Source organism: Anguilla anguilla, chromosome 1, assembly GCF_013347855.1.
Source record: "Anguilla anguilla isolate fAngAng1 chromosome 1, fAngAng1.pri, whole genome shotgun sequence".
Lineage (NCBI taxonomy): Eukaryota > Metazoa > Chordata > Actinopteri > Anguilliformes > Anguillidae > Anguilla > Anguilla anguilla.
This window is the reverse complement of record NC_049201.1, coordinates 57,213,705-57,239,667: the sequence shown is the minus strand read 5'-3', so window position 1 is coordinate 57,239,667 and position 25,963 is coordinate 57,213,705. Positions and strand designations below refer to the sequence as shown.

Genomic DNA, 25,963 nt, shown 5'->3' with positions numbered 1-25,963 from the left:
TTTACAATCATTAGGTGTAAAGTTACCCAGATAAACCAATAATTGGTTTTGTAAGCAAAAGTTGATGCCACATTACAGCTACTTACCTTTTTACAGCTAAAAGTATAACACGACCCCAAAACTGAATTCAAAAACAAGGAAAGAGGATAGCGGTTCAGGGGAACCGTGGTTCAGTCTGAAGAGGTGGGTCTTCAGTCTGTATCGGATGTTGGCACTTTCTGTTGTCCTGATCACCATTTGGAAGTTCATTCCATCACCGAGGCACCAGAACACATAGGAGACATGACTGGGAAGTGCAGACATGGAGGGGGAGGAGCCACACGCCCAGAGATAGCAGAACAGAGAGGTCTGGCTGGTGCGTTTTGTGTGATGATCTTTTAAAGATACAGTTAAATGCTAAAGTATTGGGACAGTGACAATTTTTAGCTGTTTTGGCTCTGTACTCTCACACATTTGAAATAAAACTTGAAACGAAGTAATTAATATAAGTGTAAAGGGCAGACGGTCAGTTTTAATTTAAGACTATTTACATCCATCACATTCTTCACAATTCTGTGCTTCCTTATCAGTTTTGGGAAGGCTCTTTCCTGTTTCAGCATGACAGTGCCCCTGGGCACACATCGAAGTCTATAAAGAAATAGTTTTGTCGAGAACAGTGTGGAAGAACTTGACTGGCCTACACAAAGCCCTGACCTCAACCATATCCAACATCTTTGGGATCAACTGGAAAGCCAACTGCTAGTCAGGCCTAATTGCCTGATGGGTGCCTCACAAATGCTCTTCTGGCTGAATAGAAGCAAGTGGAAGCATGTCTGCACTTTTGCCTGCCTAGCAATCCCAGCAAGCTAGCATCCTATATCAAAACTATGCAATCCGTTTGTCATTAAAAGACTGTTTACGATTACATACATTTGGATTTCTTGACATACACACACAATACCAAAAAGCCAAAAAAACACTTCCTTCTGGTAAAAAATTCACTTTCATATAGCCAAGACAGACTTTTGGCAATATCTCCCGTTGTTCGTTGGAGACAAAGAGATGGTAATTCTGTGTGTTTAACCTGAACTACATTGTTCAAGCTTGAAGCATCTAACTAAAAAGTCTAAAAAATCTAACTGTTACATTTTACCCCATATTAGATTTGCCATACACTCCCCTATATGCTTCACAGCCTCAGCATCCGGACATGTATCACTCTCTGAATCAAGTGCAGCAAGTGCCCTAGCCAGCTGTGTGTTGCCTTCACTGAATCTCTGATCCATCTCTCAGAGCACTGAATTAATAGTTCTGCAGTACAGTCTCTTCAGTTCCTTTTTTGTTGTTGTCATCCCTTTGTCCTGTAGTTCCTTCAACCACATGTTTGTCCTTATTCTTGTTTGTTGTGCTTCTCTGTTTGGAGGTCATGGAGCTCAGTGATGCATCGGCAGCTGTGGCCTTATCCCGCACCGTGGTAAACTCCTGATCACAACAAAATTTCCATACACAATCTTTTGCACTAGCCACAATACTCAAACCTGTCAACAAGTCAGCATCCTCTCTCTGTAGAAGCTTGTTTGGTGGGTCCAGCAAGGCAAACACTTTGTGGATGAAGTTTCCAATGAATGAGAAGCTAGGCCCTGTCATCTCTTGTAGCAGGCCTGCAGCCTCCATGCGTAGCTCTATGCCATGAGCCTGTACACGGTGAATCTCAATCAAAAGAGATGTGATCTCATCAAAAGATTTTTGAATTGCAGGCATGGTGGTGAGATGCCCTGTCCATCTCTTTTCAAGCAGGTGTTTGAGTCGCTCACCTTTGTAGTGCACAGCTTTGGATAGTTCTGCCAAAATGGTTTCCGTCGGGCATCACCTCTGTCAGCAGTTGCTATGGTTAGCAGGCGCTCAAATGACTCATTTACAAACCGCATGACAATAAATATATTGTGAGGTCACAGGTTCCATCGACTTTTAATATGCAAAAGCAATTGCCCACTTCTTCCACTCTCAGTCACCACACTGCTCACACTGAATAAACAAAATGCCGCACCGGCTTTGACACTATACTCCAGCCAGTCTCGGTTGTGATACCAAGTGGAGACAAATGTGCGCTTCCTACTGCTGAAAATGCAGGATGGGTATTGTTGTAAAATGGTCTGGTTTGGTTTATCAGACCTGAGATCGTCTATGGCTTGTGGGCCCATGGACGACCCAAGCCAGAGAGCTAACGTTAGCTACTGAATGATCACAAACAGGTGCACGGCTGTGCACCAAAGGCTCCTTCAAGGAGGCGGTGGTCTTTAGCTCCTTCTACCTTAAGCTGTGATGAGGTGGTAGATGCTGGAGGAGTCCTTGAAGAAGCATTGTGAAAACATTTTCTTATAGCCATTGTCTGCTTTTTTAACTAACTTACTTTCAATAGCTAGCTAGGTCTGACCACATACTCCCATCAACATCAGCCACTATATACGTTAGTAACGTAATGACATCAAATTCAAACCACATTCATGAATGAGCCCACTTCCACCAAATTAGAAATCTAACGTAAATGACTGGCAGGGTGTACAGTTTTTGATCCAGGACAAGTATAGTTTAACCTGTATTTTGTATGAGCTCTCTCAGTATGAATCAGAAAACTAAAAAAGAACAGCTTCATTTTGCTTTTTGCCAAGATAATTGCATTTGTGGCACTTTATTTCATCCTAAATTATAAATATAAACTAATCTAGTATTGTAACTGGTACAAATGTCTTGCTTCATTTAAGTCATTTTCCAAGTCTCTGTGGTGCTCACACCTGGAGTTATAAAGCTTTACATAGGGTAACCCGTAAATGGGCAAGGACTGGGAAGATTTTGCATCTGCCCAAAGGGGTCAAAAGGTAAGGTTACCAAAGGTCTGTTTTAGGTGTGTTCTAAATCCCAGCTGGAAAGATAAAAATCCAAAATCTTTTCCTTTTTTAAATATTCTCTTTACAGCTCTAAACACAAAACTTTTTCGCCATGTTTTAGTGACTAGGTAACATAAACTGAGTAGGCTCTTGGCTATAGAGAAGAACCCAGAAGTGCTTGACATGCTATTATTTTTACAATCATTTGAATTTTGTCTGTATAGTGAACATTTTACTGTACAACATGTAAGCGTTAATTTGTGCCTCCAACAAAATGAATAACTCACAATCACTCCTTCTTCTCCTGGGAATCCAAGGTAACCCTTTGAACCTGGCAGGCCCTGTTGAAACAGATACAAAAACAATGCATTATTCAATATGTGCATAGCAATGAGGATCAGGAGCTGGACTAGCCACTTTGCTCTTTTCAAAAACAGTATTCTCCCAATTACACTGCAAACCACCCAATCACAGCATGGCCACATCACTGGCTGGAGTCTTACCTTTCCCCCTGGCACCCCCCTGGGACCACGGACCCCCTCCTGACCAGAACACTTACACATCACCCCACAGCATTCCCGTTCTACTACAGTTTCCTACAGAAAGGGGGGGGGGGGGGGCAGAGAAAGGAGGAAGAGAGTAAGGCACTTGCTGAGTAATTTCAGTATGATAATATTTTCTGATCTGATATTGGGAAATCAGAAAATATGCACTGATGAATGAACTGCTTAGTGGAGTGAACTCAAATGAACTTGTGGCTTAATAACATTTGATAAACAATGTCTGCAAGAAAACATTCCGTTACCACCAATATTACGACAGCAGGAGTCCTACTGGGGAATTGAACCTGCAAAGCTGGGGTTATAAGTCTAGTTCTCTAACCATTATATTACACATTTGAAGGTAAAAAGTGGGCAAAGGCAAAAGTGAATGTTGAAGTTAACTCGTAGAGCTGGTATTACTAAAATCCCCCAATGATCATGAAAAAAAACAGCTACTGTAAGTTAGCATTAGCATGGCTACGCATACAACAGATACTCAAACACATGTAACTCTCGTATTTCACCTAATGTTTCACACTGGTTACCATCAACAAATAATACATGCATGAAATTAAATCTGTAGAATATTATAGATTATTTGGATATTTCCAAAATTTTTAAATAATTTTTTTCATAATGCATTGCCTTGAACCACCTACTGTGTAGAATGTTTGTACATGCCATCGCACAACATATTTGCTGTGCAAGTAAACAATGTAAAGCAGTTTAAATCAGAGCAAGGTATAAATGATCAAAGAATAACATTTCCACAACAAAAGCCGACTGAAACAATTAAATGTGATACTCACGATTTTCTTTAACATGACACTGGCAACATTCTGCATGCCGATGGACAGGGGCTGCTTGTAGCCAAAACCTCTTCCAAATTCAACCATCTGAAGATCGCTGGGGTTCCGGACACCCTCCAGACCCACTAACAGCAATGCTTGAATTCCTATTCCAGAGGCACGGAGGAAAGCAGTATGAAATTGTGAGGAAACAACTGAAGAAACAATGAGAGGCCCCAAAACTCTGCCTGTGGTCTTCTGCACTAGCCATACCTTCTCTTCTGAGGCGGTCTGATTCTGCCTCTAGCTTTTCAATGATGTCATCAAATCCATCTGTGAATATTATCAGGATCTGTAGGAAAACATAATGACAAAACAAGACTCTTCCAGACAAGCCCTGATTAGGCTCAATACAAATTTGTATATTAGATAATATAACTAATAAACATCAAAATTTCATGAACATGGTGATTTTGTAAACGGCTCTGTAATTCATCTGTGTGAACAGAGATGTTGGGAAAATGTTGAAATAAAACCAATGAGTCAATCTTCATTTAAAGGATCAATTCAAATGACGCATTCATTTGATCAAATGCATTTCACCCCAGGGCCTGTATCCCCACGCAAACCTTCAGTCAACTCACCTTCACTCCGGCACGGGACTGTTTTTTGAACTTTGTAGAGAAGGCCTGCAGCAGCTGCACATTAAAGAAGGTTGGCTCAGAGGTCTGCAGGGCCATCACCTTCTGAACCACCTGCTCATTATACCATTCAAACCCGTAATCATCAATGACCCTCCCATCTTCGCCAGCCACCAGGAAGCCAATGTTGGGCTTGATGCTTTTGCCTTCAGTGCAGCAGAGTTCATCCAGGGAGGATGAATAACGGATGATGTCATGCAAGTATGCCTTCAACTTCCGCTGACCATTGAAGAGCAGATCAGCTCGCGGCCTCCGGGAGATGTCAAATCCAATTCCAATGTCCACAGAGCAAACTGTAGAGAAAAACCATCAGACTGTAAAAAGGTTTCACCACTACAACAAATATATATTGATTGTTTTTCATCGCAGGACTCACTATCTGGGGGGCCAACGGGTGGATTGCATACGGTGTCCACCACATTCTCCTTGATCTTCTCCAAACCGGCAAAGTTTTGGGCAGTGAAGAACCTGTCCTGGGACCCAGCGATTTTCTGCAGCAAATCATGGAATTTATGGATCCCACCCACGCCGATGACAAACAGGTTTATGCCCATGGACCTTAATTCCTTGGCTGCATGCTCCACATCATCTTCGGACTCACCATCTGTGATCACCACCAAGTTCTGAGAGACTTTCTGGGCAATCCGGCTCCCAGTGGAGGATTGAAAGAACCGCTTCATAAAGTACAAAGCTTTGCCGATCTGCGTGCCCCCGAAAACTTGCTTAATGGCCAGGATACTGTCCTTGACATCTTTTACATTGTTGTACTGGTTAAGATAAAAGCTTTCATGGGGTTTCGTGCTGAACTGGGCCATCCCTACTCTCACATTTTCCTGGCTTACTTGGAAAGTGCCAGTCAGGTCTGACATAAATGTCTTCATCATGTTAAAATCAGCTTCCCCAATGCTGCTGGATCCATCCATAAGTATCACCAGATCAGCCTTCTGCTTCTGACACACTGGATGGGAGAATCAATGACAGTGTTAAAGTTGAGCGATTACATTAAAATGATTTTTAATGTGTCCCCCCTTTTTCCCTCAATTTGAAATCACATTCATTAGCACTCATTGCTCCAATCTCCACTATTGAATCAGAAGTTCAAGACAGCATGTGATGTCAGCTGCCGCCTCCTATCCCACCACAAGACAGACTAAAGACATGCCGAAGGAAGACACTTCATGCACAGCTCAACTGACAGAGTTGCAGATGACCAATTGGCCAGAGGGGTTTACCTGCGCTAGGCAAAGCCAGTACCGATTGGGTTGTTGCCCAGGGGATTGCTGAGCACAGTAAGCAATTTGACATTCTGGATTAAATCCCAGATCATGGCGCCCATCCATGCACTAGAACATTACCTTAACAAGAGGAGCCACCCAGCAATTCCATTTAAATAGTTTTTTTTAATTTTATTTTAAGACCATCATTAAATAAAACTATTTCACTGTTCAATTATTATTTTTGTTATGCATTAACAGGTGCATAACACTATGTGCATAAAATTATATACGTAATTCTACTGTATAAGTTACTTTAATGTCCTGATTTAAAAGATATTATTTCAACCATTGGTCAAATTTCTCCTTTCGTACAATCATTATTTAAGTATATTCTTTCTCATTAAAGGACTGCTTTTTGTCCCCAGGATACCCTTTACTCATTTGCCAAAACATTACCTTCCCCATTAATGATTATGTTCATGCAATCATGCTTCCTGAAGAGTAAACTTGAGGTGAACTTGAACGCACCAGATTAACTTGAACAGTGGCAGAAAGTTGAAGGCCACAAATAATGTGCCTACCTCGTTTCGTTTCAGCACACAGCACTTTGGAGAGGTTTTTGAAGAGCACTTCCAGGCCTTGATAGCTGTCCACATAGAACACGTTCTTTGGATCCGCCGTCATGACTTCCAGTTCCTTCTCCTTAGCTTTCGCCACTCCAATGCCATAAATCTTGATGCCCTTCTCTCTCACTGCCCTGGACCTCTCGCGAAGGTCCACTCCATCTGTGGCCACCCCATCTGTGATCACCATCAGGATCTGAGGAACCTTTTCAGCAGCACGGCCACCGTACTGTGGTTCAAATAAGGCCAGCGAGTGCTGCAGGCCCAAGGCTGTGTAGGTGTTACCGCCAGGCGGTTCCAGGGCAGCAACAGCTCTTTGAACTTCTCTCTTGGTGTAGTACTGGTTCAATGTAAAATTGGTTTTGGGTTTGTCCGAGTAAATAATTCCAAACCTGGTACTGTTTTCCCCAACCTCTGTGTTATTCACTATTGATGTCATGAATTTTATCATGCTCTGGAAATCACTTGGCTGGATGCTGCTTGAACCATCCACTAGGAAGATCACATCTGCAAACTCTATCCTCTTGCAGTCTGTTTAAAGCCATTAAAATTCATATTAAATTAGATATTTTTCTGACAGTGTCATTTTGCCAATTACATCGTACATGTACATAAGAATTTAAAAACACATTTTAAACAAACAATACTCACCAGCCTCAGGGTGGCAAATCTTATAGTGAATTTGTTCTTCTAAATGTTGGAGTGCATCAAAGTTCCTCTCAGAGAACACCCTTTCCTGGGTCCCACTGATCTCCCGCAATTGGGAGTTGTTGGCACTGAGAACTCCAATTGAGTAGATGATCACGCCTTTGTTTCTCAGCTCTTCAGCTGGCTTGGCTACTTCATCTTGGGCCTCGCCATCAGTGATCACAATCAAGAACTGCTTGACATTCAAACGCCCTCCTTTGGGTGAGTCAAAGTAATTTGAGGCGAAAGACAGTGCAGCTCCTGTGAGAGTTCCTCCACCCAACTGCTGAATGGAGCTAATAGTCTGTTCAATGCTCTTTTTATCATAGAACTTGTTCAGGGGAAACACCTCTTGCTGTGTGTCACTAAACTGCAAGACACCACATTGGAGTTTGTCTGGACCTATTTCAGACTTGTTTAATAGAGACCATATGAACTTCATCATCTTCTGGAACTCGTCGTTGGAGATGCTGCCTGAACCATCAATCAAGAACAAGACATCTCCTTCCACATCCTTGCAAACTGTAAAGAAAAAAGAACATGTACATATTTTACCAAGGCACCCTGAAATGTTCTCTGAAGCCTCCTAAAATTAGATCTTAAATAATTGAATCTTTGCTGAAATTCTGAAGCCTGTTTAGCAATTTAGTTTTTTTTTTTCAAAATAGTCACACATTAAACACAGCATTCTATATTATTTAAAAATAGTTATTGTGAAAAAGACACCAGCATAGTAACTTAAAATAAAACCCCCTCATTAGTTGATAGTCTAAAACTCTCGAACGTGCTGCGTCCAACCAACTTTCCTCTTTTCTTTCTAAACATAACCTCCAAGACCCTCAGCAGTCTGGTTTCAGACCCGGTCACTCGACGGAGACTGCCCTGCTCTCCGTCACTGAGTCTCTCCACGCAGCACACGCAGCATCCCGTTCATCTGTCCTAATTCTTCTTGACCTCTCAGCTGCCTTCGACACCGTTGACCATCCTACACTTCTGTCTTCCCTGACAGAATTGGGAATTTGCGGACCAGCCCTCAACTGGATTGCGTCCTATCTCTCCGGCCGCTCCTTCCAGGTTGCCTGGGCCGGTGCAGTATCAGCTCCTCGTCCCCTCACAACTGGGGTCCCTCAGGGCTCTGTCCTTGGTCCCCTCCTCTTTTCTCTGTATACTAGGTCCCTTGGCCCTGTTATTGCCGCCCATGGCATGTCATATCATCTCTATGCAGATGATATTCAACTTCTCCATATTCCTTCTCTTACCTCTCCCACTTCTCATCTGCCCATTTCTTTAGGAGTCACTCCCCTACACCCTTCGCAGAGTGCCCGAAATCTTGGAGTTGTGCTGGACAACAGGCTGGCACTCTCTGAGAATATCGCGGCAACCACCCGGTCGTGCAGGTTCATCCTGTACAATATCCGCAGAATAAGACCACTCCTCACCAATTATTCCACACAGCTCCTGGTCCAGGCCATGATACTGTCACGTCTGGACTACTGCAACTCCCTCCTGGCTGGCCTCCCAGCATCAGCCACCAGACCCCTTCAGCTCATCCAGAATGCAGCAGCACGTCTGGTTTACAACCTCCCTCGTGACTCCCACGTCACTCCCCTCCTCATCTCCCTCCACTGGCTACCAGTGCAAGCTCGCATCCGGTTTAAGACACTGGTGCTTGCTTTCCAAGCAGTCAAGGGGTCAGCTCCTGGTTATCTGCAGAAGATGATCAGACCCTACAAGCCGGCCAGATCGCTCCGATCGGCTACTACAGGGCGGCTGATTCCTCCCCCTACACGAGCAGCAACAAGGTCTCGACTCTTTGCAGTTCTGGCCCCACGATGGTGGAACGATCTTCCAGTGGAGGTCAGAACAGCAGAGTGTCTGAGCACCTTCAAACGGAAACTCAAGACGCACCTCTTCTCTGTATACCTCTCTCCTCTTCCCTAAACCCTCTCCCATAACTATTAAAAAAAAAAAAAAAAAAAAAAAAAAAAAAAAATTTTTGGTTCAGACTATCTTGTTTCTCCTTACTGTATGCTACTATAGTAAAGGCTTTCTATCTGCATTTTATTCAATGGACTTAAGTGGACTTGATCCTGAGTTTGGTTACACTGTTGTAAGTCGCTCTGGATAAGAGCGTCAGTTAAATGCCTATAATGTAATGTAATGTAATGTAATGATAAAGCTAAATAACCATTCATTACATTACAGGCATTTACCAGATGGGCTTATCCAAAGCAACTTAAACATTTTTTCATATAGCATTTACACTGCATCCATTTATACAGCTGGATATATACTGAAGCAATGTAGGTTAAGTACCTTGCTCCATGGAAAAACTGCAGCATCCTGTCTGAAAATCAAACCTGTGACCTTTAGGTTACTGTACAAGACCAGCTCCTTACCAATTATGCTACACTGCTACTGATTCACACAATATTGACCTATTAACTACCATAGTATCACTTATTTAAAACTGCCTATAATGTTCTTTGAAGATTTTTAAATTCAGTAATTGAATTTCAATTCATTTCCTGAAATAACTGAATTGAAATGGGATTGAAATTAACCTTGTTAAATATTGTGTTTTCCTATTTTGATGTCTCAGTGATATGTCTGGGAATTACATCCCCCATATTTAAATAAACTGCAAACTGTTTTAATAAATACTTCCAAAGTGCATTCTTTGAAGCTGACACATGCACAGCAAGGCACCAACATACGGTTGGAAGAACTTGACTGGCCTGCACAAAGCCCTGACCTCAAACCTATCCAACACTTTTGGGATCAATCTGAAAGCCCACTGCAAGCCAGGCCAAATCGCCCATTCAGTGCCTGACCTCAATAATGCTCTTCTGGCTGAATGGAAGCAAATCCCTGCAGCAATGCTCCAACATCTAGTATAAAGCCTTCCCAGAAAAGTGGAGGTTGTTATAGCAGCAAAGGGTGAACCCCATCCCCATTAATTCCATATTAATGCCCATCATTTTGGATAAGATGTTAGATGCCAGGTGTCCATATACTTCTAGCCATGTAGAATATGCTGAAGCATATGCCCCCTGCCCTGAGACAAGAAAATTACAATTTTTCAAACCTACCTCCCCTCCTCCCCCCCATGCAGAAAAAAGTCTGTGCGCATTCCCTTTGTTGGAGGGTATGGATATAAGGTACATACCCTCTTTGCTGCAGATGTCTGTGACAATTTCATCTTTGATGGGTTTCAGAGCATCAAAGTCATTGATAAAGAATTTCCTCTCTGGAGAGCCAGCAATCTGCTGCAGCTCATCCTCGTCAGCACCATCGTTACCCCTCACCCCAATGGCATAGGTGATAACACCCTGATCACGCAGCTCTTTTGCTGGCTGCTCAACGCTGTCACTGGACTTCCCATCAGTGATGACGATGAGATACTTGGGCACCTTCTCGCCCCGGGTCTTGGAGGCATCCTTAAACTGTGGGCCCATGAAGGTCAGTGCTTGCCCAATCTCTGTATCCCCACCCAACTGACTGATGTTTTTCACAGCTGTCTCCAACGAACTGCTGCTGGTGTAGTTTGTCAGACCAAATTCCAGCATAGGGTAATGTGAAAATTTCACTACTCCCACCCGAACCTGGTTTGGCCCAATCCTGAACATTTTCATAAACTCTAGGATGAACTTTTTCAGGTCCTGGAAGCCACTTGGATAGATGCTCGAAGAGTGGTCGATCAAGAAGTAAAAGTCTGCTTGCTCCGTCTGAACACAGCCTGAATTATAAAGATAGAGGGAGAGGAGTGAAAGGATAGTGTTAAAGAGAAAAGACTTCGTTGCAGTAGATTGTAACAAAATGTTGTGGAATACATATGGTAATTGGTTTAGTGCTTGCATTCTTTGGATCAACTGCAAACTTTCTTGCAATAATTTGATAGTGGCTTTTAATAGCCAATTAAAATTTAATTACTTTAATTAGTTACTTAATTTTCACATTTGTGATAAACAAGAACTGAAACGGTTCTGCCGTGGCTTCTCAGCTGGTATTCTACTATTGATTTAAAAAATCAATGCTGTACATGCGATACACTTTAACAGTCAGTCAGTCATTCTGAGGTGAGCAAGTCACTGAGTGAGTGAGAAATATTGCTCTTTGTAGGGCTTTGCATTTTATTTACTTCACAGTTTAGTGGTTACCTGTTTTCAGATTGAAATTTATGGCAGAAGCAGCAAAGGCTCTTTGAAGGATGTTGTTACACAAAAGCTTCTGAAGGCTCTTCTCCAGTTGAGCAAGGCTGTCGGCCTCGTAGACGTGGTTCCTGGCAGGATAGGAGGCGATCTGGTTCAGTTCGTTATGGTCAGCATCCTTCACCCCAACAGCATATACAGTGACCCCTGTGCGGCGCAGTGCCGCCGCAGCTGTTCCAACATCATCCTGGGACTTCCTGCTGGTGATGACGATGGCCAGCTGCTGCACCCCCTGGTCCTTCCGGCCCCCCGCACTCTTGCTGAACATGTTTTCACGGGTAAAGTTCAAGGCAGCGCCAGTCTTAGTACTCCCCTCTCGGTATGGCAGGATGTTAATGAACTGCAGGACATCAGCCTTCTCCTTAATGCTGTTCAGGTAGACCATTGCTTTTGGAGCATTGTTGTACAATACGATACCCACCCTCACTTTCTTGAAGCTAACATCGAGACCATCTACAATGCGATAGATGAAGTTGCGAACTTGCTGGAAATTAGCCTTGCTGCCAGATTGCTCCACAATGAAAACAATATCAGCCATTCTGACTGACCTGCAATCTGAAAAAACGCAGACTAAGATTAGTGGTGAAAGAAAATAATTGGTACAGTTTCATATATCAATTGTGGATTTATGGCAAAGAGCATCTTGATTCAGCAGAAGAAATTGTAACATTATGTGATGCCTATATTCAATCAATGAATATATCTTAATTCCATCATGAAGGCAGAGTAAGATCGCAGAGGAGATTTCAAGGGGAATTGCACTTTATAACACTTCTGCTTCTCATGACTCATATTGTCCTTCTAATGAATGCGTCGCCCTTCATTTTTCGATTAGTTATTTCATTATGTTAATATTTTACGCTGTTTTGTTGTTTTCCTTTACAAATGCAGGAAGTAGACCCAGGTCGAACTCGAGGATGCATATCATTGCGCGACTTCTGATGTTGGCGTACCTGCAGACAATAACATTAGGTTGGTCGTAGAAATAGTGTTGTATGACTACTAGCTAGTGAAACCGAAAATGTCTGAGGACGAAGGAGATTTTGTTTTTGATCATGGGATTGTTGTGCCCTATAGATTCGAGCCGGAATACACAGAAGAAGAGCTGGCTAATTTGCAGGCTGATCGTGCGAGAGCGAGTCAAGAGCGGGCTGAGATTGAGGAACCACATGCTATTCCCAGGACAAACGGCAACTGGTGGTAGACATCCTATGTATCACAGACAGACGTGATAGCGTTAGCCAGCCCGCATAGTACCTACCTTCGAGCGTTTCAACCAACGATGGGAAAACGGTGGTTACAGCTCCAGGCTTCAGACGGTCGACTTGGTAGTCGGTGCCTTCAAAGTGGTCGCTGCTTACCCTTAAAGCCGGGCACCCACCGCACGCGTATCGACCGCGAGCGCACTACGCGCGTAACTGAAGCGTAGTTGAAGTACTGTTATTACAACGGCAGCGGGCGACGTCGTCTCCACCAGATGCGAACGCGTCGCGTACCGGCTGCGAAGCTCGCGCGACACAAGCGAACTGAAGCGTAGTTTTTCGCTTCTGTTCTATTTTTTCGGCTTGTCGCGCGTCACGATGGCCTGTTTATACACAGAAATATGCTCTAAAATGCTAGGTATACATGCTCTGATTTATATTTCATCCTTATATTACTGGGGGTGTGTCCCTAGTTACCTCCCAGATATTTTATAAGCAGCTAAAAAAATACAAGCCTTTTCGTTTTGTAAAAATAAATAAATAACTGGAACCTGGGGAAAAGGCTAACTTAGTTTCGCTGTCTTATTTTGCGGAGGGGGTGGGGTAAATTTGAAAATACACTACAGAAAGACGTAGCCTATTGAATGACGTAGAAGTGAATGCACCGAGCAGCGGTTTGTTAGCTCGAGTGTTGGAAGGTAGTTTTTAACCAACCATTGCTCAGCCTATTTGACTTCTCCGATGTCTTCGTTCGCCGTGCTTTCAAAAAGGGCTTGTTAATAAAAATCAGATAATCCACAGAGCTTTAAAAAAATCTGATTATTTAGTGGTCTTGCCGATGAAAATGCACCTATTTTATAAATGAAGTTGTAAGCAAGCCTTTATTGCACTTGTACTTCAAAGCTTCCGGTGTTCATGGCGTTGTGGTGTTCATATCCCTTCAAGATTAAACTGTTACTGTCTTTTTCATGATTAGCTGATTTTACTAAATCTGATCCTATAAATGTTTTGACGTGAATGACAAGACAACACGGGAATTCCCAATGGTTGATTACGGATTATTTATTATTATTATGATCATTACATATTCTTCATGAAATTGGCACGCTTGTTAACCAAGCAAATAAATTAATACAGTTTGAGATTGATTGTTATGCAGGCTACGTTGCGATTTAAGTTTATGGTAATTATTGAAAGCGTTTACTTTCTCACGTATTTACGAGTTAACGAAATATTACCAAATTAACAAACTGAAAAGGGTCTCTCATCAAAGTATTCAGTTAACCCATAATCAACAGTCGTGAACAAACGTGAAATACACGATGTAATCCCACTGCAGACTGCGAGAGCTATTAGGAATATATAGCTTTTACGCAAGCCTTTGCGCGACACAAACGGAACCAGTGGAGACACCCTACGCGTCGCGCCGTGCTGCTTCGCCCTGCTGTTTACGCGACGCATACGCGACGCGTGCGGTGGGTGCCCGGCTTAAGCAGCACGGCGAAGCAGCACGGCGCGACGCGTAGGGTGTCTCCACTGGTTCCGTTTGTGTCGCGCAAAGGCTTGCTTAAAGCTCTACATTCCTAGTAGCTCTCGCAGTCTGCAGTGGGCTTACATCGTGTATTTCACGTTTGTTCAGGACTTTTGATTATGGGTAAGCGAATACTTGGTGAGAGACCTTTTTCAGTCTGTTAATTTGTGTAAATATGTGAGAAAGTAAACGCTTTAAAGAATTACATATTCTCCATGAAATTGGCACGCTTGTTAACCAAGCAAATAAATTAATACAGTTTGAGATTGATTGTTATGCAGGCTACGTTGCGATTTAAGTTTATGGTAATTCTTGATAATTCTACGTTAGTCCTCGTTTGCGAACTTCTTCGGCTGTTATGTTGGGGTGTCTGATTACAACCAGCCATGTCTGGCACAAAGTTGCATCGTGTGGAAAACTATGAAAATGTGCTTTCAAGTAAAGTTTAACAGGGGCATTATACCAACTGGGTACAACGCACCTCATTATTACACCAATATCGCATCAAACAAAAGCTAGAATACGTTAGTTTGTTAGATTTCAACGCGAAATTAACGGAATGTTTTGCTAGACTTCTTCTCGATTTTGCCGTGAAACGAAATTGAAGAAGAAGACAAAACCGGAAACCATACTATTATGTGGTCTTGCGCTAAAAAAAATAGGTCTTCGTTTCTAACGTTAGACATTTAAAATGAAATAACTAATGGAAAAATGAAGGGTGACACATTCATTAGAAGGACAATAACAGTCATGAGAAGCAGAAGTGTTATAAAGTGCGATTCCCCTTTCAGGCACCTAACTTAAAATGTGGAATATAATGCAATTACCCATCCATCCATCCATTATCTATACCCACTTATCCTGGTCAGGATTGTGGGGGGTGCTGGAGCCTATCCCAGCATGCATTGGGCAAGAGGCAGGAATACACACTGGATAGGTCGTCAAACTATTGCAGGACATAATGCAATTATAAAAGCTGTAATTCTTGAATTTCTGCAAACCAGGCCAGATGACTGCTACCTCATCCTATGCATAAAATATATACATGTGGAAAATAAATGACACAATTAAATTGAATAATGTAAAGAGTGGAATCACCTGAAGGCCCTGTTGGCAGTGTCAAGTCCTTAGATTCAATTATACCTTTCACCTCCTCAGATATCAATGCAATACTTTTTGTTGATGTCTGGAACACATAGGGTGATGTAGCAATGAGCTCCAGCTCCTGTCTGTTGGTTTTAGGCAGTCCAATGGAGATGACGGTCACCCCCTCAGTCTTGATTGATTGTGCAGCCCTTATCACACTGTCCTGTGACTGCCCAGCGGTGATGACCACCAGGAACTGCGGGAAACCTTCAGCAATCCGGCTGCCAGCAGCTGCGTTGAAGAAATTGACACGAGCATGTTCCAGGGCCCGCCCTAACTGACGGTCCTTCCCAGGCCGCAGTCGGAACTGGTTCTTCAAATGAAGCAGAACTTCGTCTTTGGTCCGATACTTGTTCAGCAGGAACTCCACCTTAGTGTCAGAGCCGAACTGAGCCAAGCCGATCCGATGTGCCTCACTGCCAACATTCAACTGGTTGACCGTTTGATTCAGGAGGATTCTCACCTTTCCCATCTCAGCTGTGCTGTCCACCAGGATGAACACATCAGCAAATCTTGGAGCTAATGCTTAAAATGAAAATTATATTTAAATCAGACTGGAAGAACAAGCAGGCAAAATACATTTTCCAGAACAACTGAATCATTAACAGCGCAATATATAACACATTCACATGCAATGATTGATCAACGACAGAGTAATGAAATTAATAATAAACTTAAAGTGATTGTCCTTAATTTTTCAGTTTTGGTGGACATAGAGTTTGGTGACTGGTGGTCAAGATTGTTCACATACACCAAATTCCAGAGTTCCATTTGAAATGACGCAACACCCCCAAACAAAGTGACATAGTATTTGGGGGTAGCATATTTTGTAGAAGAGAAGACTGCCAAGAGGCAGTCAGCAATTACATCTGACGTGGTATTATTGAAAACTGTGTCAGATGATTACCACGGCAATATTATAGTGCATAATCTTATCTCCTCTGTTTCTTTTTTCTCTGTTTCTCTTTCTATGGGGCTCCCACCCCTACCTCGCCCCGAGTTCAAAGACTGCTCCTCACTCTGAGTCCACGAGATCACTCCAGTCTTGTCCCTCGCTCCATGGTCATGGACCATTTCAGTCTGTTCCTCCTCTGCCCATGCCCTGATGCAGCCTGGACCTCTAGATCTATCACCTCACTTCGCTAAACTGCACAATACTGAACTATGCAATTAGGTATTCTATTATTCTTTTTAGGCATCACCTCAACTGTAACCTGCTTAAACCATTTTGTTGCTGCGATAGATCCCTCATAGCATTTCTGCTACATTCCATTCTACCACTACTTTACACCAGGGCAGCCAGAGGAGGATGTGCTCCCCTTCTATGTCCAGGTTCCTCTCAAGATTTCTGCCCATTGGAGAGTTTTTTCTCACCACCGTTTGAGGGTTTTCTCCCCACTGGGAGGTTTTTTGTAACCTCATGTGCTTGCTGTTTGGGGGTTCAGGCCTGCTGTTTGCTCTGTTTACTCTTTTTGCTGTGTCTTTTACCTTGCTACTCTGTAAAGTGTCTTTGTGACAGTTCTCTGTAAAAAGTGTGACACAAATAAAATTGAACTGAATTGAATTTAAATTGAAAAAGATATCAAATCTAATTTTAAAGACAAAGTTTCAACAGATGTGGTTACATATAATAAATTTCACTGTTAGAGACATAAACTGTAACAAAAAGGGAGTAACTTTAGGGCATGATGTCAGACTGTATAAATATGATGTAAGCGTCGGTCTATATGCTCACTTTCATTATTTTTTATTCATTGTAAAACTAAAAAAAGTGGAGATTAAATCAAGTAACATTGTCAGACTAAGTATGATGTAAGTAGATGTGCTGAGTTTCACTTTTTTATCCACAACTCTTTAAAACTAACAAAAGGAGAGGATTAGCCAATACCTTGATGAGAGCAATATAAACCAATCAAACATATTTTAAAGTAGTCTGAACTACATGAAGTCTCTGCTATAACAGCCTAAATAGCTAAATAATAGGCACTTGCTCTTCTGAATTTGACATGCAAATTGGCATCTGAGCTTGATGCCCAGAGCTTTCCAATCACCACTTAATATAAAATATTGTACCTTGTATCTGTACTTCCACACCAGTACATACTGTCTGCAGAAAACTCTGAGTCACCCGCTGCAGTGCTTGAAAGCTATCAATGCTGATAAGGAAGTGCTGGTGTGGGCTGTTGGCGATCTTCTGGAGTTCTCTGTTGGCATCCCCAATTCCAATGGCGAAGATGATGACACCTTGCTTCCTGAGCTTCTGAGCAGGAGCCTCAACATCATCAGTGGAGCTCCCATCTGTGATCACCACAGCGATCTGTGGGACATTCTCACTGGCCCGGCTACCCCCAGCCTCAGTGAAGTAGGTAGACTGGAGAAACTGGAGGGCTTTTCCTGTTTGGGTGCCCCCCGTCCTGTATTTCAATTTGTCTATCTGCTCCAAGAGAACCCTTTTCTCCATTTGCTCTCCCAGGAGAAACTCCTGGTGAGGCTCACTGCTGAACTGGGCCAGTCCTATACGCACTTTGTTAATTCCCACATCGAGGCCATCCACAAAGTCATGAAGAAAAAGCCTAATTTGCTGGAAATTATCAGGGCCAATGCTTGAGGAGCTATCCACAAGAAACACAATGTCTGCCATGGTGGCCTTTCTACACTCTAGAAAGAAATAGAGAAAATCTGATTTGCAACAAGAAAATCGTTGTAACTTGGATCTATTATAAATGTGCCGACAAGAAGATAAATATATGTATGTAAATAAAAAATACAGCGGAATTGTGTTTACAAATGTACCAGTGTGATCACACACAATTGCTTCAAATCCTTGATTTATGGAGCATTTGTTTCTATTCAGCATGGGAGTTTATGTGGCAGACAAACAAATCATAAACCATTCAATGTTCTTAAAATAACAACTGAGAGACATTTGTAATGATAGCTCTAGTTGTTACAGTTGTTACGCTATTGTTACAGTTACTTTGGCAGAATTTCAAAGCTGTGAATGACTGACAGTATAGTAAAATCAGTGTGGAGAGGGGAGTTACCCAGGGACATCTGAGCAATCTGACGCTTGGCTTCTTCCACTGTGGTGCAGAGCACCTGAATGACACTCTGGGAGATGCCTTGCAGAGCAGCAAAGTCAGACACACTGTAGACATGCTTATCATCTGGGTCACTGGCAATCTCTTGCAGCTCCTCCAGCACTGCATCTTTGATACCGATAGCATACAGTGTGATGCCACGTCTCTTCACCATCTCTGCTGGCTGCTTAACGTTGTCCTGGGACTGTCCGTCTGTTATGACCACTGCAAACTGTGGGACCCCCTCATTGGCCCGGCTGCCAAACCTCTCTGCAAAGTGATGGGAAAGCATGAACTCCAGGCCCAGCCCGGTCTTGGTGCCACCGCCCCTGTAGGGCAGGTTCTGAATGTGCTGCAGAATCTCCTGCTTGTCTGTGTAGGCATTCAGAAGGAACTCGGTGACAGGTTTGGTGCTGTATTGAACCAGACCTATCCGAACCTGGTCCGGGCCCACACCAAAGCTGTCTACCAATGAGACCAGGAAGGCACGAATCCGCTGGAAGTTCTCTGTGCCAATGCTCCAGGAGCCGTCCACCAGGAACACAATGTCAGCCACTGCCTCCTGGGTGCACACTGCAATACAAGACGTAACCAGTCAGCTGCAACTGAACACAAGTCAGCCGCAACAGCTGTGTTACTGGCTCCATCACCAGAAGGAGTGTGGTTTAATACAGTACCTGTTTTCTGGGCACCACTGCTGTAAAGACAAGATGCCAAGATGAGAACAGCCACAAGTGTCCTTATTGCCCCCATGTTGCCAGCAGATATGAACTTGCTCTTCATGACAAACAGACACACAGTGAGAGATAAAAGGCAGCTGTTAATTATTTCTTCATTTTCTTCAGTTTTGAACTGGTCTACAAGGCTGCTGGATGTGAGCACAGAGAATTGGAATGCAACATATCACAAAATCACAACTGTGGACAGGACAGATCATCCTACACATCATCCTACATTAACTGGCCATCTGGAACAGGCATTTTCAAGTTTACATGTTTTAGATTCTTAGATGGTTCTTGGATTATTTGTGTTAATTTACAGCTTGTTAGATTTTCAGAAAGTGGTTACATAAATTCATTTATTTGTTAAATATGAATAAAAATGTCATTGCTTCTTGCTAAAGGCAAAGTGCTTATACTGTAAATGTAATAAGGAATAGTACCATAGTACATATTTTCAAGGAATTTAGAAGAATGAATACAGACTGAATATTTTTCTCCCCTTATTGTTTTCTAAACCACACATATTTTCTCAACAGAGTGGGGGTAACATGTGACCTCCTCCTTTTGAAGCTACTTCTGTGTAAGCTGTCACGTACTGTTTGACTGCAGTTTTAGCGTGTGAGAGCCGGACAGGAACCCTGGACCACATGATATACTGTAGATCTTGGCAGGAAGCAAAAGGCATGCTATGCAGACCTCTGAAAAGTTTAGCATATTTCCCATGGCCAAATAAACCACACATGTTGATGTTGCCTTTGGAATACACAGAACATTGTTAATTATCTGTTGTGATATCAAGACTAGCAAAATACTAAATTTTACAAAACACTATGTAAGACACTATTTTTTCCTTGTGTCTTTGGTACCTTTTAAAAAGAATCTATATAAGGCATTGTGAATAATTTCAAATATCTGTTGGGAGTTAAGGGAGTTTCACCCCTGAAAGAAAGCCAGGCGCAGTATGATATTAGCACAGAAGAAAGGATACAGCTGTCCAATATTGAGAAACAAGGCAAACAATTCAAGTGTCCAGTGATTCTTAAAACCCTTGTTGCTTTCGCCAAAGACAGCAGCCATTCAGCAATGCCAAGGCCCCCCTGAGTTTATAGTGGCAAACATGCCAGCCAGTTGAAAGTACTGCTAACAACAACAGTCAGGCCCTGGATCTCATCACTTTTATAAAAGATAACACTGCAGACCTGAAAAATAGAACAGCAATGTAAATATGTTAGAAAAGCTGCTCAGGGAAGATTTGAAAAACTGTAAAACTGTCATTGAACACAAACATCAGTTTATCAAGCAATTTTAACCCTCCATCCTAGGACAGATTTGTCTGTACTCCAATAAAAAAATCATTTTCTGCCTCTACTCAAAAAAATGAATGGAACTATTTGCATTGTGGTTTCTGAGTAATGTGTTCTTAGGGTATTAAGTAAATGCTATGCTGATCATTTTCAGACTAACACAGCTAGTTTAAGTACAACATATATTCCTCCATATTTAAAAGCTTAATTATTTTCAATCTATTTAAATATTTATGTTCATTTTCATTGAGATATTAAGTTAAGTATGCTCAGTATGTTGCTTCAATATTTTTGTAAAAATTAACTTTTTCAGGGAAATCAAGAAAAGGAGCAATCATTTAAAGGATGTCACCTTTTTAGTTCTTACATGGTCAACTTCGTAGATCTGTGATATTTGTGACAATAGAGATACAGCTATTGAATTCTGCAAGGAGCAGGCAGGAATTTAACTCAGACTATCTGGGCGAGAGGTAGCTGTGATAACCACAGACCTAAAGGTGAAGTCATCAAAGTCCAGGTTCAGTTCCTGCTTTGGCATTTGACCGTGACTTCACTTGTAGTGGAGCTGTTAACGCAGCCGCCACTCACCCAGAAAAATATGCTTAGTTCCTGCCTACTACCTGCTCGGTCAAGAGAGATTTTCTCAAAATACTGTTTATTACAAGAAGGTTAGTCAGTGTAAAACAAGTATTTTCTTTTCTCCTGCAAGATCTGTGTTTTATTGTCATATTCCATAAATTTTATTATGCTGCATTACCTTCAGTACTGCAGCAGTCACCACTGGTACATTATTTGAAATAAACAATCTAAGGCCACAAAATCTAGGATCTCTTTCTTCTTTTGTGTGGGAAGTGTCTTCTGTGGATTACTGTATATTGAATAAGTTGCAAGTTATTATTGGTAGTCATTGAAAATGTGTTTTTGCAGACTTGAGTCCAATAAATTAATCAATCAATCATCCTTTATTTATATAACACATTTCATACACCTTAGTGCCACACAAAGTGCTTCACAATGAATAGATATAAATAGAATAAGAACAGATATATTAAGAACATAAAATGTATTTAAAAGTATAACAAAAATAAAAGAGGCAATAAAATCAATAAAAATAAAATACACATAATAAATGAAATTTAAATAAATTTAATGAAATATTAAAACATTAAAAAACATGTTTTAAACAGGACCAGTAAGAATTCATGTAAAAGCAATGCTAAAAAAAAGTATGTCTTTCTTTTTAAAACCATCCAAGGGCAGAACAACCCACAGACCCTCTGGTAGACTATTCCAAAGGCTGGGGGCATAGACACTAAATGATGCCCTGCCAAAGGTCTGAGAACTATATCTAAGTATGAGTAATAGGTTACTGCCAGAGGATCTGAAAACCTTTGTTAAGCACATACCTTAAAAGCAAGTCAGATAGGTAGGGAGGAGCTAGGCCATGAATAGACTTTTAAACCAAAAAAAAAAAAAACATTTTTTTTTAAATCAATCCTAAAATAAACAGGTAGCCAATGAAGCACTTTTAAAATGTATAAATATTATGTAGGCTCTTTTTTGGTTTTAATGAATAAACAAGTAGTAGAGTTTTGGACTAACTGTAAACGTAACTAAATGTATTAGTTTTGCTCCTGTGTTACAATGTAAAAATGGATGGACCTCAGTAATGGATTTACGATGACAGAAAGCTGATTTATTTATGCGATTAATATATGTCTCAAAGGTTAGCTAAGGGTCCATGATCACACCAAGGTTCTTCACCTGATTTTTGGCACAGTCAGTGACGTAGGTTTAGTTTCAACATTGAGGGGGACACATTAAGCAGGGGTCTGGGGGTCCTCCCCCTGAAAAGTTTGAGCGTCAAACACTTCATTTCCTGCATTCTGGTGAATTTTAATGCACCAATTTGTGCCTTTTCTGCATCAATTTATGGTGGACATGCTTCTTTCATGTTTTTACTGGGGGGGGGGGGGGGACAAATGCATGTGTTCTAAATATTGAGGGGGACATATCCCCTGCGTCCCCCCCCCGAAATCTACGCCTATGGGCACAGTCTACTATTCTTATTCTACTACAGTTGGGGGTTGTAAATTATATTGTGCTATATTTGTTTTTGATGTGATAACAGATTTAAGTCGGTGATACTAAGGAAAGGATTTGTTGCCAATATTGTACTTCTGGACCAAGTCTTTAAATGTCATGAACTTGTTGTTTTGGATACGGTGCTGGAATTGTGAAATGCCTTTCTGTTTCCAGTTGGTGAATTTTAGTGGTTTTCTGTTAAATACAAAGTGAGGGTTATTCCATAATGGGGTGCATTTGCATGGTGCCATTGATGAGTTAGTGACTTTGTGGCTGTCCACCATGCTGTCAGAGCTGTTGCTATGGTGATGCTTTTGCAACAAGTATGACCTTCGAAGGGAGGATTGATCAATGGGTCTGAGAAGTTTATTGCATTGCAATTTATTATTATTATTATTATTATTATTATTATTATTATTATTGTTGTTGTTGTTGTTGTTGTTAATAATAAATCAAATCATACATCTTTTCACAAGTTATCTGTCCTTGCAAATTTATTATGGTTTTTGAAGTGCATTGTAGCTGAAATTAGATGTAATGTGATGCTAGGTGACCAAAAAAATAACATGATGCCCCCATCTGTATAAATGTAACAGCTGTTACAGCTATGCCGCCTCTGAGTTCCTATAAGAAACAATGTATTTTTTCTGGGTCTTTCCTGGCTCAAAATAGGAGTTAAGTTTCCAGCTTGATTTCCACCATCAACTTGACCTGTCATCTCCCTGTATTTACCCACATTTAGAATGTAATGTTCTGTGGTCTTCAGGAGACCACCACAATGCACTGAGATATAGGCAATAAAAATGAAATGCATGACACAAATAAAAAAAGTGTAACAACTTAAATACTTACTGAAGGGTTACTTATTGGAGAAAATACCTATACTGCAAAATTTACTCATTGTAAGGGGGCTGTTCTACAGGAATAGTGGAATTAGGAATTGTCATGTCTTGAAATGGGTTTCATTTGTGTCACTAAAAACTTACCCTAACTTACAATATTAGTTGATATTTTAAACGTAATGAATTAACACAAAAGCCAGCTTATGATATTAAAATTATTTATTATTATTTACTATTTATTATTGTACATACACTCGAATGTTTCCACCGCCCTTTTTGTCACGGGCGTTACTTCTCCCCTACACAAAATCAAAGGCTTTTTTATTTCTCAGTTCCATCCGTACAGATAGGCAAAACAGTGCATGTTACCTCAGAATCAACTAAATTGCATAACAAATTATCGTTTAATTCTGATATGTGCATATAATTACCATATCCCGAATCATTTCTTATTCACTGCATTGTAAAGAGATCTTATTTGCATAAGCCAGTAGCGGATATTTCGGGTATTTTCATGGAATTATGTCCAAATAACATCGCACAATGGTGGCATAAATGTAATGTTTGATAAATGCAACACGGTCAGTTACGCAATGTACAATGCGGCTACCGTATTGTAGGCTGCATTACAGGTTTGTACATGTGCAGTTGAGTCCTCTAAAACCTACTGAAAGAACGGAACAATGTGATAACCTTTGCGGGAAATATTTGCAAAAAATGTTTTTAAGCGACACTACGTGACATAAATGTTACACGTATAAATATTTGTATATAAAAACGACGTGCTTTTTTGTTAAAGTATTTACAGAGAAAAGAGAAAACGAGAGGGTTGGTACCCAGGGAGGTAATAGAGACTTCAGATTTGGAGTGACAATAGATAGAGTTGCAAACCATACATACAGTGTCCGTTTGGGGAGACCTTTAGGATAGCTTGAAGCAGGACTGGTGAACTTCGCTGAATATGAAAACGCAAGAAAAAGGGAAACAAATGCCTACTCCGATAGGTAGTCTACGTCGTTCTAAGAGTGTCAATGCTTATATTTGTTTTTTATTTTCTTTTAGTTGGTAAGCTATATTAACAATATGTCATACATCGCAGGCAGTTATCATTGAATCGATCTACCTAACGTTTCAGCACCTTTAAAGCGGACAGCGGTGCTGAAGATACGCTTTAGTATTTTGCGCGTGCTGTCTAGTCATGTGTTGGCTCGGGAAAGACGCATACAAAAATTAACGAACATCTTCATGATTGCGCTTTGAAAACAGTCTTTATCAGAAAGATTGTTTGGCAGCGGGAAAAGAGGGCCAAATCCGTTTCAATGGGATTCAATAAATGTTGTCTTTCCGTATAATGGTCAGGATTTCGTTCACAGAGATGTGTAAGACTGATTATTTTAAAAATTGATTAAAATGAAGACCTGTTCCAAAGTCAGAAACCTAACAAATATGGAGAACCGTTCACAACGAAAAATGTTTCTTCACCCTTATAATGTGGAGCTTACTCTTAAATGCTTTGCACCAGTTGCAGTGTCTTACATTTGCTGAAATAACTCAGCAATACACCGCCACTCAGATACATTGACGTCCAGAAGCAAATCTCATTCTGTCAACTTTTCACTCTCTGATGACATAAGGCACCATTTTTATGGTTTTTGAGGTGAGAAAATTCAAGATACTGTACTAAAAATAATACTGACTGCCAGTTCTAAACAAAAAAACCTAATAACCTCAAACATTGTGGAATGGATAAAGCACAGCTAACGGTTAACATCTCCAAAATAATCGTGCGCAACAAATCTTCTAACTTTTTAGGAGATTTGTTGCACACAGATATATAGTCCGTTTTTCCTCTCAAACAGACTATATATCTGTCCATAAAGCTTCGAATGGACATGCACGAAACCAGTGAAAAAAGGGTAAATGTGTTGCGCTCTCTGAGGTAGCACATAGTTGTGATAAAACTACGATATCGTACCTGAAAGTTACAAAATGCCTACCGTATCGTTGCAAAACGCGGTCACGCGTGCGTAAATGTGAAGTTCTGCTGGGGCTGCCGGTGCTGACGCCGAATGCTGTTCTGCAGCAGTCCAGCCAGTCTACCTTCGCACGCCGCATACAAGGTACAGTGTGCTATATGAGCTGATAGTTGGGAAGGGGTGTGATGGAAGGAGCTTTCACTGGAATTTCAATGTTGCCTCTTCCAATTATCGATGCCAGTAAGTTAACCCATTTTGACTATATCATAAAAATGATATATTAAGAAAAATGATCATAGAGATCATTCTGTCGTAAAAAGGTGATTCTATTCAAATCTTTGAAATTCAAAACTTCCATTATGAACATTAATGAGTAAAAAATCAATTTCTGTGTTGAATTCGTATGTTCTCCCCGTGTATGCGTGGGTTTCCTCCGGGTATC

General features: G+C 41.3%; 1 protein-coding gene across 2 annotated transcripts in view; it reads right to left on the bottom strand.

Annotated features, from left to right (window-relative positions):
* The window catches only part of LOC118215314 (collagen alpha-6(VI) chain-like), a 50,817-nt gene extending 25,054 nt beyond the window's left edge, over positions 1-25,763 (bottom strand). Inside the window, exons 1-15 of one of the 2 annotated variants that reach the window (XM_035395993.1) lie at positions 25,543-25,763; positions 19,270-19,369; positions 18,557-19,165; positions 17,586-18,170; positions 15,465-16,037; positions 11,583-12,188; positions 10,592-11,161; positions 7,387-7,944; positions 6,694-7,266; positions 5,272-5,853; positions 4,839-5,188; positions 4,468-4,546; positions 4,216-4,361; positions 3,368-3,460; positions 3,152-3,205 (exon numbers count right to left, since the gene is read on the bottom strand). In XM_035395993.1, coding sequence (XP_035251884.1) covers positions 3,152-3,205; positions 3,368-3,460; positions 4,216-4,361; positions 4,468-4,546; positions 4,839-5,188; positions 5,272-5,853; positions 6,694-7,266; positions 7,387-7,944; positions 10,592-11,161; positions 11,583-12,188; positions 15,465-16,037; positions 17,586-18,170; positions 18,557-19,165; positions 19,270-19,345 — 5,454 coding nt within the window. In that variant the 5' untranslated portion in view covers positions 19,346-19,369; positions 25,543-25,763. The remainder of the gene's footprint in view (positions 1-3,151; positions 3,206-3,367; positions 3,461-4,215; positions 4,362-4,467; positions 4,547-4,838; positions 5,189-5,271; positions 5,854-6,693; positions 7,267-7,386; positions 7,945-10,591; positions 11,162-11,582; positions 12,189-15,464; positions 16,038-17,585; positions 18,171-18,556; positions 19,166-19,269; positions 19,370-25,542) is intronic. The other variant, XM_035396001.1, reaches the window with a different exon arrangement.
* Positions 25,764-25,963: the final 200 nt, after the last annotated feature.